Source organism: Orbicella franksi, chromosome 3 (assembly GCF_964199315.1).
Source record: "Orbicella franksi chromosome 3, jaOrbFran1.1, whole genome shotgun sequence".
NCBI lineage: Eukaryota > Metazoa > Cnidaria > Anthozoa > Scleractinia > Merulinidae > Orbicella > Orbicella franksi.
In genome coordinates, this window is record NC_138147.1 from 10081063 (window position 1) to 10094364 (window position 13302).

General features: G+C 36.6%; 1 protein-coding gene across 1 annotated transcript; it reads left to right on the plus strand.

The window, feature by feature from the left end:
* The first annotated feature begins 935 nt into the window (after positions 1–935).
* LOC145481180 (melanopsin-like) lies at positions 936–2610 on the plus strand. Its single transcript, XM_081459605.1, has one exon. It carries the CDS (start codon positions 1302–1304, stop codon positions 2334–2336), a length of 1035 nt encoding a protein of 344 aa, XP_081315731.1. The 5' UTR covers positions 936–1301; the 3' UTR covers positions 2337–2610.
* The last annotated feature ends 10692 nt before the right edge of the window (positions 2611–13302 follow it).

The following is a 13302-nucleotide window of genomic DNA, read 5'->3' on the forward strand; positions in this document are numbered from 1 at the left end:
TTCCGGTACACTAGCCCTCGTACTAAACATGGATATTGGTCAGGGCACCAGATCACGTTATACTTTTGAAAAACACTCCTTCAACCAGCAGCATGTCCGCTTAAATTTTGCCAAAGCTCTTTGTGGGGCATTTTCAAAAAGTTAATTTTCAATATTTTAACGTTAATCAAAAGATGAAGCATGAAATAAAATGATTTGTAAGTTTTATTGTATTTGAGTAAAAGCGTAATTTTTCAGCGCCTTCAGCGTAACGCCTAAATTTTACTCGAAAAAGAACGATTTTAACGGTTTTGGACCGTCCTCGAAAATCGTCGCCAGATTTATTGAAACATAGCACTAAAGCCAAATTATTGCTACTTTTGTTTATCATATGGACTAATTATCTCGCTCAGAACATTTGAAGAAATTCTGTTTTCGGCCGAAAATCGAGTGGTTGGTTTTTACACAGACAGCCTCTTAAGTCGTTAGCAGGTTTTAATACACAATTTTAGAAGTAGGAGAAAGTTTAAAACTTTTACTTGCTATAAAAAGTAAGAACACTTGGCGATAAATCACGAAACATTTTGGCAGCGAAAACAGCTTTAAATTTTAGCGAGACGTATAGTAGAATACGGCTCGCTAAATTGACCAATCACAACGCGCGTACTAACTGGTAAACCATAGAAAAAGTGTGATAAACGAGTCAAAATCTTGAATGTGCATTGTACTTTAACAATTAAATTGATCACAATTGCAACTCTACTGATCTACTTCCTTCGATTACATAAACAGCAAACACTTACTTTCATACAAACTTCAATAGGTTTAATTGGATCTGTTCAAAGAGTAAACATGCCATCCTTGTAACGGAAAATACGAACTTGGAAAATCTGATAAATGAACGTCGTGGCTCTACTGACGAGAGAGAAAATTCTTGGTTGTGGTTGTTAACGGCAGATGTCCGTAATAACTGAAAAAAATGGGATTTAAATTCAATGGAGTACACCAAAATAATTCCGGAGTAGCAAGAGCCCAATTTCTTTAAACCTTTCTGTCCCAATTTTTAAATTAGAAAAAATAGACCCTGTACCCAAGACCCATGTATGATATACCAATTAAAAGCTATCGATTTGTGTGTTCCAAAAAATCGCATCAACAACCAGTAAGGAAGTGGTACCTTTGACCGAGCAAAAACACGGTGAAACGGACGAATATTAATTTATGTTCTCTCTCTTTTAGGTCAACGATCGTGTTCAGTGGATAGAAGCAAGTGATTGCCCTGACAAGTTCCTTCTATCCAGTCAGCTTACATTACACGAGATATGGAAGGTGGAGTTCCAACTGTACTCAGCCCAACAGTCCACCACTCCATCGCGTTTGTTTACATCGTTTTGGCGCTCGCTGCGTTCCTCCTCAATTCAATCGTCCTCCTGACGTTCTACATGGACCATTCCCTCCTTTTTCCCGCCAATATGCTAGTCCTCAGCATAGCCATATCTGATTGGCTGATGGGAGTGGTGGTAAATCCAGTGGGAGGTGCTGTCAATGCCTCTGGGAGTACGTCGTTCAGTGAAGCCTCGTGCACTTTTTATGCTTTCATATCCACTTTCTTGGGCCTGGGCTCCATGTTGCATCATGCGGCTTTTGCAGTTGATAGGTACTTAGTGATCTCTCGACCAATGGAAGCACAGTATGGCTCGGGCCGTATGCTGGCAGCGATTGGCGGCTTATGGGCCTTCGCTCTCATGTGGAGCGTGTTTCCGCTGATGGGCTGGTCAGCCTATGGTGCAGAAGCAGGAGATATTGCTTGCTCCATCAGATGGCAATCGACGAGTTCTTCAGATACAGCTTACGTCATTTGCCTCTTTGTCTTTTTCTACTTCGGACCACTCGCCACCATCCTGTTCTGTTACACCCTTGTTTTCTTAAACATGCGATACATGACACGAAACGCGCAAAAGATTTGGGGTGCAAACGCCGCCGCTACCTTGGAAACCATTCAGGCATCGTGGAAGATGGCCAAGATTGCTCTTGTCATGGTCATCGGATTCTTTTTCGCGTGGACGCCCTATGCTGTAGTGTCGTTCTACGCCGCCTTCGGTTACGCCAAAGACATCCCGACCCTGCTCGCCGCTTTTCCGTCTATGTTCGCCAAGACCTCCAATTTCTATAACCCGATAATTTTTTTTTTTTTCTATAAATCATTTCGCGAGAGCTTGATGAAATCTTGGCGGCGATATAGAAACAGAAACGTGGTAATGCCCTTCAATCAGTCCAGCCACTCAGCCTTTGTAGTCAATTCAAGAACCAGCAGATTTATCAATGATTCCACATCAATGGAGGTAATTCCTTTGTAAGTAACTGTTGAACGACCTGTGCCGCCGGACTCTGCACAGGTTTAATTGAGCTGTGCTTGTCCATGCTGGCTTGTCAAATCAAGCTGCTTCGTTACCTACGGTACATGAAAGTTGGAAACATTTACTGAAATCTTCATTGCAATATCAAACTCCAAATAGAACAGCAAAAGAGTAGTTCATCCCTGTAGGCTCCTGTGGTTTTCGTGTCGCTGGGCCTAGAAGCAGTCATGGCTTAGAGCCAACTCAGACTAGAAGGAAGTGAGATACAAGTGACATGTTCGTGGAAAGGATAACAATATAAGTCTAAGAGTTCTCCTTTTCAAGCTGTCCTCAAATTCATTGGATTGACTTGTTCAATGTAATGTAATTTGGAATTTGTGTTAAAGATTGAAGATTAAAGAAAGATCTCCGAAGCTGTATTTGCTTCTGCTCAAGAGACCCTCGTGGTATTAAAAAACGATTAAAAAGCGATTTTTCTTGATCTCAGTACAGACGTGGATAAACGTAGCTGAGTCGATAAGACACAACGATAAACTTCAGAGCTTAAAATAAGGAACTCCGCCATTAATTTCTCTGGTGAGGGCCTCACATGCAAGGCTGTCTACCAATAATTATCAAGGCATGTAAACTAACACATCAGATGATCTTAGAATATCTAGCACTCTACGAGTAAGGTCTCTTGACAGTTCTCACAGGCTAAATAACTAGCAGAGTTCTAGTGTGTTCATTGGTCGAGAGCTACGACCGATGAGAGACACATAACACATGACGCGGTAACCTGTAACGCAACGCAACGACACGCGAGGCAGCTTTCAGAGAGTGGTAATGCACCTATCAATGTTAAGTCCGAGGGGAGAGGGGTCGGGCATAGGCTGGGGATTTTGACATTTTCTAAAAAAAAATTATCAAGATCCCCACCCCCGCGTAAAAAAATAATTGTCGAAAGTATCAAAATCCCCCACCCTGGGGCAAGGGAAAGCGGTCATATACCCTAGCTTCAGTCCTTGTTGCACACAAGAGGAAAGCAATAAATAACGTACCAAAGACTCAATAAACATTTATACAGAACATTAACAAATGGTTTACTTCTTTTCTGCTGTTTGTAAAAAACTGCATTAAAACATTACAGAACAGTAGCAAATGGTTGACTTCTTTTTCGCTGTTCGTAACAAACTGCATTAAAACATTACAGAACAGTAACAAATGGTTTACTTCTTTTCCGCTGTTTGTAAAAAAACTACATTAAAACATCACAGAACAGAACAGAACAGCAACAAATGGTTTAATTCTTTTCTGCTATTTGTAACAAACTGTAATAAAACACTTATTACAGAACAGTAACAATTCTGCACAAGTATTTCCTTCAAAATCCGATAGAAAAACAGTATATTCGCAGAGGATTGAAAGATCAATATTAAATCTATAGCTACGGGCATTAAAAATTTAAATTTAAAATTTTTGGCTTAGAAAGCAAAGAAACGAACGCGGGAAATTCATCCAAATGCCTTCTGGGTAATTTAAAGATGGCGGCTCATTTCCAGACTCTCTCTATTATCCAAGATGGCGACCATGCCAAAATTCCCCACCCTGGGGACATGATGTCTGATCAAAATCCCCACCCTGGGGATATACGTCACAGTCAAATAACCGTGGGTTGTCCCAGTCCCAGTTAATGTTTTAAGCTCAACGGTGAAATTTTCTCGGGTACGCAGAGCTAGCTTAATCATCCATCGATCTAAGGCAGCCACAAAGATATCAGTCAAATTACAAAAACTTAATCGTTTTTAAAGTTGCAAAAATCAAGAAATGGCGTCTTAAGTAATGATCTTCTTATGAAACTGGCAAAGTTCGCTTAAAAAATGTTCCGTTACGTTCAGTTAGAATTGCGAATATAATCTGCGCACTGAATGTTTTTAAAAGATTATTCATGGGGATAGTTTGTTCAAGTTTACTGTATTAGGACAAAGACACCACAAGGTTATTCTTGCGTATCGTGTAAAAATGACAAAAAGGATATTTGATTTGAAACCAGCAAAAAAATGGCCCTCGATTCTCTCTGTGAGAACGCTTTTATGTTAAATCTTTACATCACTTTTTCTAAATGAGAAATTCACGCGAAAGCGCCATATTTAAATATCATGTGAATGTTTAACGGTTTAAAACAATGCAGACAATAATAGAGCAGATAAAAATGCAAGCATGCAAAGAGGCGTTGTCGCTATGTGCCTGATTGTTAACCATTGATCCAAACTTATTTTCCATATTCATGATGAGTCACGCGGTTCCGAGCTGATGTGTGTCAGTCAGAGAAGTTCGCGGACGGAATAAGATGTACATCTCTGTGTTCTTCACGAGAAGAAACTTGGAAGAAACATCGAAGGCAGCTGGGAAAGTTGTTTCACACCGTTCTAATCTTTGGCTATGGTAAATTTCTACTTTTTCGGCATTTTATTTCTATGTAGAGCGAAGTCTTTTCTCAAAAGCTTTTCCAAATCCAAACACGTGCGCTTACTGACTTGCTTAACGTTTCGCCTCGAAGCTTTGAGAAACGCCTCATGGCTTTAGCAAAGAGAACTATAGTAAGAACCATTCATTAAGTTATAACTTTGTGGTCATCATTTTTCTACGAAAGTTCGACCCTGTTTCATTATTAAAAATCTTTCTTCGTCAAACTTAATTTGTCTTCCCAATGCGCATTTTTAACACTTCACTTGGAATTATGTTCGTACATAAATGTTTTTCTTTAATAGTGCACACGGTGGATTTGTTCTCAACATCTTTTTATCTCCTCCTACATTTAGAGAGAAGACTCCTGAGGAAAGAAATCTCAAGAAACCAGGAGCGGAAGAATTCAAACATGGAAAGTCCGAAGCTTGAGTGAAAACACAAAGATAAGAATATCATTGGGGAATTTTATTACACTGAATCCTTTCTTATAAGAAATGGCAGTTTGGTACGATAGAATTGAGCTCGCGACACTTCAAATTGACGGGCAATCATCAAATTTTTTCTTTGTTGTTACTCGGGTTTTAAAATATTATTTGCGATCGAGAGACAAGTACAAAATCATTGGCTTTTAATTAAAATTCTGCCATTTTTATCAGAAAGGGTTTGAGAGGTTTTATTCCTTGAGCGATCACAACAGCAATTTATTCGCAAAACCCGTGAATAAAATTGATAGAAGATATTTCTTCAGAGCAACGAAAGCAATTAAGATAGGATCGAATGAAATCTATTTGTCTTGACTTGATTTCACGGGTTTATAAAATTACTGTGCAATTTCATGATGCCGGATTTAGTTTTTTTCGTGTTGTTTCTGCATCCTTTCTACCTTGGGAATTTTGATAACTTTTTGTTTGATTGAAAACCGCCAAATTGTGGTCGCTCAAGACACCTCTACTTTGTAAATAGATCACAAGAGCCTATTTTAAGGTGGTATCTGTATGTCGAAAAGCAAGCCTTGATAGCATTAGGCCTTTTGTAACTATGACTTACGTGCACTAATCAAGTCAACGTTGAACAGTTTTACTGATATTGTCTTGTTTTCTGAAAGTTCTCTAAGGACTGATCTTTTACAAAGGCAAAATTCAGTTCGTGACTTGAATTGTCTATGGCCGAGGACAATGTCCCTTTTCCAAATTAAAATATCGAAGTTGTGTAAAATTACTTTAATTTGGATCGAAATGTTTTGAAATGTTACTTCACGAAGGCAAAATTTCAATAGGTGACTTGAATTGTCTATGGCTGAGGGCAATTCCCTTGTTCAAAAGTAAAACACGAGTGGTCGTATGAAAATTGTTTTAGTTTGGAACTGTTTTGAATTGCCTTGTTCTATTAAAATTTACTGGACTATAGTCTTTCAATTGTGTTTTGTCGTGGGCGATACCTCTGTTCAAAATTAATAAAATTGTCTTGTGAACAGTGCTCTTGTTTTGAAGCGAAATTAGTAAGTACTTGGCACAATTATCAAGCTCTTTATTTTAATGAATAATTGTACGAATCAAAGAATTAGAAACATTATTAATTTTGACTTTGGTCAAAAATATAGAACTGTATTCCAACGAAAAATTGAAAAAAAAATAGTCGATCGTTTAAATATTTATTGTCGGTTCTCAAAGAAACTGAAGTCATTGAAATGAATTTTATCTATAAATTTGTTCGAAATTTACTTTGATCAATCTTTACATTTGAAACTAATGTTGACACGATAACAATTTTGAAATTTCCTCCTTTTGATTTTTCTTTGCTTAATCGAATTTAGTGGAAATATTTTCGACGTACAACGCCAACTCGACATACAGGGCCGCTTTAAAATAATATTAACAGGGGATGCTGGGTTTCTGAAATGATTGTTATTTACTGAAAATTACAGTATCGGCGAGAATTTTTTAAGGCATTTTGGTAGGGCGAAGGGTCGGTAAAGTCTCGGTCTTCACTTATTGTTTGGGAGGGACAAAGAATCAATCAGAAACCCATGTTCTCTTGGCATAGTCGGTGAGATTGTAAAGAATTATGTCTGGTTTCTACGGAGTGATAGCGATCGTGTCGGTAGAGAAATAATCGCTCGATTTTTTTAAAAATCTATCGTTGGGAATTGGCAAACATTTTATCCAAAATATAAAGGCACAGAATAGATTTTGAATATGTTTAGTGACTATCAGACATATTCTTTAAAGCCTCACTGACTTTATCAGGGCTTTCATGCAGTTTCTGATTGCTACACAGGACCAAAATCAATAAAAAATGGGCGAATGATTTAAGCATAATTAAGATGAATTTTTTTAAAACAATTTTCTCTCTTATGCGTCGTTTATGAAATTTTTTGCTCAAATTTGGGTCACAATTTTCTTCAGATTTTGCTATATTTTCTCTTTGTTTTTTTCTGTGTTCTGATCAGTTTTAAATTTTATCGTTTTCTAAAACTTTTCTCAGGACTAATCTTTTACTAAGGCCAAATGCTTATTGGTGAGTTGAATTGTCTAAGGTTGAGGGCAATGCCCCTGTTCAAAATTAAAAGACAAGTAGCCGTATGAAAATTGTTTTAAATTGCTTTGAAAAGTTTACGCTTTTCCTAAATCTTTATGAAGGAAAAATTACAATTTGTGACTTGAATTGTCGATGGCTTGGGTGAGTGCCCTGTCCAATTTATAAACATGAGTGGTCGTATGAAAATTGTTTCAGTTTAGGACTGTTTTAAATTGTCTTGTCCTCTAAAACTTTATGAAGGCAGGGTACAGTTTGTGACTTGAATTGTCTATGGCTGAGGGTAATGTCCTTGTTCAAAGTCGATAAACGAGTGCTCGTATGGAAATTGTTTTAATTTGGATTTTAATTTGACGAGTGCTAAAATTAAAATACATTTTTAAATTGCTTGCTCAAAGGTTCGCTTAAATTTCTTTCGGATTTTGCGATTTGGTTTTGGTTCGTTGCCTGTCCTGTGTAGCAAACGTTAACGAATGGTTTTGATGTTGCCCGACTTAATTCCTTGAAGGTAACTTGACAAGCCGTAAACGCATCTCGAAATTGGCTACGAATTATTGGGAAATGTTTTTTTTTTTTTTTATCGGCTTAAAGTGACGAAAGTTGTGGAATTTACTCGCGCGTTGGATAAGAAATTTGTTCAAATTTGGGTAGATTTTATTTTTAATATCTGATACTTATGGCTTGCCTTTGCTATCTTCTTGAAATATAGTGCATGATGATATCACATTAAATAGTTCTGCCTTCAACGGCGAGCAGCTAGAAATCTATTTACACAAGTGAGACGAGCTAGTTAAAATTTGTGCAACTGGCACGTTTAAGTCTCTTAAATATTCGGTTGAAAACTGTTTTCACCCTCTCAATGTTATGCAGAAACGTGACAGTTGTATAAATTTTGGTCTTGCTCTTCTCATTTCTGTGAATAGGTTTCTAGCTTCTCGTCGTTTTACGGCTTAGTATTTAACAAGATATCATCATGGATTTTATACTTGAACACAAACAAATATTCACGGGATTCAAAATTTTTCCGCTACTTTGTGTTCAAGATCGTATATGTTGGGGCTTTTTTTGGCGGGAAACGTTCAAGGGGGTACCCCCTTAAAATTTTTGTCAAAAAAGTTGTCAGGGGAAACGCTGTGCAAATTTCGTCTAATTTTCCCGCCAAAAGTCTTAGTATATATAGGGCAAATTTTTTGATGACACCTTTGTAATCATTTCACTTAAATAATTAAATATTGTAAGTAGAAAATTAAAGATGAATAAAACAATTGAAATGAAACACTTGTTGTGAGTACTTTATTGTTTGAAATATTTTATTTACTTTATAATAAAGATTACAAAGAAATGGAACCTGAATAAAAGATTGAATTTATTGACTATTAAGTTAACTAGTAATTTAGAATTAAATTACATCTTCTGTAAAAAAAAAAAAAAAAAATTGGCGCATGCGTATTTTAGGCGCCGTATTTTTTCTAAGTCTTGGCGGGAAAATTAAAAATGTTTTTAAAACAGATGTTAGCAAGTAATTTTTTTTAAAAAAAGAGTTGGCGCATGCGTATTATAAGCGCCCATATTTTTTCTAAGTTTTTTGGCGGGAAAGTTAAAAATTTTGAAAAGGGTTACCATTGGAGTAAATTTAGGTAGTCATGACAATTTTTCAGAAAATATTTAACAAACACAATAAATTGATTTTGTACAAAGCTGACTCGACGAAATGCGCTTGAAATAACTCGACAAAACCTTAGCAGTGAATTTTTGTTACTAAATTCTGAATTCAAGAAAAAACTTTCGATTTTGGTTGAGACATTTTAAATAAACAAGACAATCTATTCTGAAATTGGTCCATGAAAGAAAACTAGAAAAAAATTATGATTCTAAACGCGAAGGCTAACTAAAAAAAATTTTCCTCTCAAGGAAAATCAAAGAATTACGAAGCTCACTATACGAGAACTCGGAGAATCACATGATAGAAACGAACGTGACTATTGAACTACAGTGGTGTTGCGCTTCGCTAACAACCGTTGAGTATATGTTAATAAAGTTTTGCAAGGGAATTATTCAAATTCAGGAAATGTTGCAGTATTTTTAACTACTAACTCAAAAATAAAGAACATAAAGTTTCGTTTGGTACCCTGCTACCTTACTTTTTATCTAAACAAGCCAGCAAAATATCAAAAGGCACTTTACAATCTTTATTTGCTAACTTAACAGTTAAATCTCCTGTTGCAATGCCGTGTATTGCCGTGTATTGCCGTGTAAATTCTTGCATAAAAACTCATTATGATATTCTCAATAGCCACTAGCTAACGCAACACCACTGATGCTCAAGAGTCACGTACGCGTCAGTCACACAATCCACCGAGCTCTCGCATCGTGAACAAAGGCAAAACATTAAAACTGGATCAAAATTTGTAAAAGCAAAGCTGAAGAAACTTTTCTTACAAAACCTAACTCCAAATTATTTTTCGGGCCAGTTCGGTCTTATGGACAGCCTTCGTGTTCTGCTTAATTGTGGGGAAAACCTCACAGATCCTAACGTTTAGTCCACGAAAAAAAAATCCTATCTTACACCTCCTAGAGTTTGGCTTGAAAAAAAGTTCTAAGTCTGCCTTACTTTGGTCTCTTCTGTATTATGTCTTGTCCCAAGTGTCCTGTCTTCTTAAAGTTACCACCATTGTCTTGTCTTTGCCTTTATCTTTCCTCCATTGTATGGTCAGAAAGCCTGAAAGAAAGAAAAACAAATGTTTGACATATCATACTGAAGTTTGGAGTTGTTTTGTTTTGTTTTTGCGGCTACGTAAAGCTTTTCTTATCCTATCCCAATAACCTTGTTTAGATATTCACATCACCTGTTTGTTGACAATGTTCTGATTTTGTAAGGAGAAATTGGATTTAAATCACTTTTGTAAGCAAATAGATCAGAAAATCTCCATTCGCTAATCGCAACATTATTTGCAAGGCGGTAACAGTTTAATTAACAATGGCTATGAGATACCTTCTGTCTTCGTCAGTTATTCTTTGAGCAAGCAAGAATTTAGTTAAGTTTACAAACTGTTTATACTAGAGTACAGGTTTCGAAACTAACAATTGAAATTCTTATAACAATAGTTTTTTGGCTTGTAACAATAGTTTTTTTGGCCGGAAAATTAAAAAAAAAATCTACATACATCACCATAGATCACCAATCTCGTATATCTAACTCGGTGAAATAAGCTTAATAAAAGTATTCTCTAGAAAAGTGATTTCGAGGGCTCCTTACTCAAATTTGAGCCTTTCAAGACAATGTTTTCCCTTCTTTGTTAAAGAAAAAAGTTTTGGAAACACAAAGATTTAAATGAACGAGAATGACAAAAAACGTGGAAGTTATACTAAAAAACGTTTTATTCAGTTATTTCTTTCAACAGCAAATCACGAATTACACAAATTTCAGCATTCAGGACAATGTTTTCTGTTATAGCAAAACTTTCGAAAACAACGAGAGAAAACTTTGAAGCAAAATTTTCAAAACTTGTAGCTTCGAAAAATGTAGAGCTTATCTCCTTCAAATATGACTCTGTGAGCTGGAAGAAGTACATTTTCTAAAACTTTTTCTCTGAAATTCGTTTTTGCTTGAGGTACTTTGCCAAACAGACAATTCATTGCTGTAAATTATGTATTAGAGCAAAGTTTCATTTTCCTAGAAGGTCACAAGCCTTTGGTGTTCGCTAAACTCGAAGGCGTGCTACAAAAAGGATTTTTAGCTAGTCGAATTTGTGGCGTGACATTTTAATTTCGTAAACAAAACAATTAGAATTAGTGGACAGCCCAGTTAAACAGGCGCGTACATTTGTAACTTGCCTATAAAAATACTTTCTGGTTCCGATATTTTGGCAAATAGACAACCATTCTACTTAAATTGATTACAGTAATAAATTAAACAACTGACTGCGAAAACTCGAGCTCACAGAGTCTACTTACCGAGAGATAAGGCTTTTGGTGTACGCTAGGCACGAAGACTCGCTACCTGAAAGTGATTTTAGGCTAAGTCAAATTAGGGCTTTGTAAACAAGGCAATTAGAATTGGAGAGCAGCCCTACATTTCAACAAGCGAGTACCTTTGCCTTATTTGCATATAACACCTAATGAATGGAATCTTGCCTTGCCAATTTCCGTAATTCTGCCGCTTGAATTTAATCTAATAGTCTATCTTACTTCGCTCCCTTGTGTGATATTCTCAGCTCTAATGTTTCGCCTCCAGAGTTTTGCCTTCTTAAGGCGGTTTTCCTCCATATCTTGCCTCCAATGCCTTGGAATTCCTCTTTTTCTTCAATGCATCGCTCTCAGTGTGTGTTTTCACTCTAGAAATCCTGCGAAAAATAAGCAAAATAATAATAAAAATATAGGTTTAATAAACAAGCGTTGTAGTTGTCAACAAGCCGGGTCGCTTTGCAGTTTGACTGCCGATTCAACGTGTATAACGTGTATCAACTTCAACACTTACAAAATGTTTGACCTTTGCAATCATCAAATATCAAACGTGATTTATTGTCGCTGTACATATGTACGTAACGAATAAATATATTGTCATCTCCATGATTTAATATATGTTTGCTCCTTTGCGTGCGAGCGTGCGAGTCCATGACCACTACATGTGTTATCCTGAAAGCTAGTGTTTTTATAATATTTTTAATAAGAGAACTGTTTTCAATTTTACTACGATTCACTCTTGCTGAGGTCCCTCGATGTTTTTATTATCCCTGTTATTAAAATTAACAGAACTGAAAAAAGTTATAGAAAATTCGGTACAACACTTAAATACCACCAACCTGCTGTGTAAATGGGCCGCCTTATTAAAGCTGTCGAGATTTTAGTTGTATGGCTGCTTATTTACGAGAAACAAAATGTGAATTGATAGATTAACATACTACCACTGTTCCTTTATTGCAAGTTCTATTCCAACTCATCAGGATGACATTTTAGCTCTTTAATTAATTGAGTACAATCTACAAATTAAATCAAGAAAACAACATGTATAAGAGACGTTATCAAAGCGATAAACAGCGCTACATTACTGAATACAGACAGACAAACAAACAAACAAACAAACAAACAAGCAGAAAAGCAGACAGTTCAGAATATTGCTAAATCACTGTCCAAAACAATAAAAAACAAAGCGAGGCAAAGATATTACACAAAATAACACGAAAACCACCTGTATGCATGACAAAGTAGAGTATGTACATGATCATAAAATTTGTTGTTGTTTTTTTGACAAAATCACAGCTAAGCGGCGAGTAACCGACGAAATTGTCATTCGATCAGCCCTCCTTAGCCCACCCCCCAGCCCTCTCTCTCCCAGCCGTAGCGGAGAAAGTGTGTGTCACTTAAAGACAAGCGCGTAAACTAAGTGATACCATCGGCTTTGTGTTCTAAACTCTCAGAAATGACATTGATAATCCAGCAAGCAATTCAGTAATAAGAATGATTATTTTTAGCCTAGGACCAGAAGTTCAGGTTACCCGAAGAAGTAGAATCATAACAAGCATCAATGTCATCTTAGTTCAATCCCAACCTCATTGGAACTCACTGCATTCCTGGAATAAAGAGTAATAGAACTGTAAAGTGATCGACTTGACGGCAAAGTTTTCCTTTTTATCTGCTTGAGAGGTACTTGATCGTACTTGAGTGTTTCGTTACAAAAATATCGTGTACCCAGTTTAAAATTCTTAAGCTGCATGAATACCTCTTGGCCGGCCAAAACCCAACTAGACCCTGGCTCCCGGCCCTGCCCTAGAGAGATTCTGTGTGGTATGGCAAGTAAAATGAACAAAATCAGGTCATTCCGGGAATCGCTAGCGATAATATGGCAAACAACCTTTGGCTTAGTGCGCCACGCAAAGTGACGGTTGTAACGCTTCATACAGTGAAGCATAGAATCTGACTTGGGGCGAAATGATCAGTTTTAAATAATAAACCTGTTGGTGGGATTTATAATCAAAGTCCTAGC

Excerpts from the sequence above, each read along its gene's own strand:
- LOC145481180 (XM_081459605.1), top strand. The coding sequence starts at position 1,302 with ATGGAAGGTGGAGTTCCAACTGTACTCAGCCCAACAGTCCACCACTCC.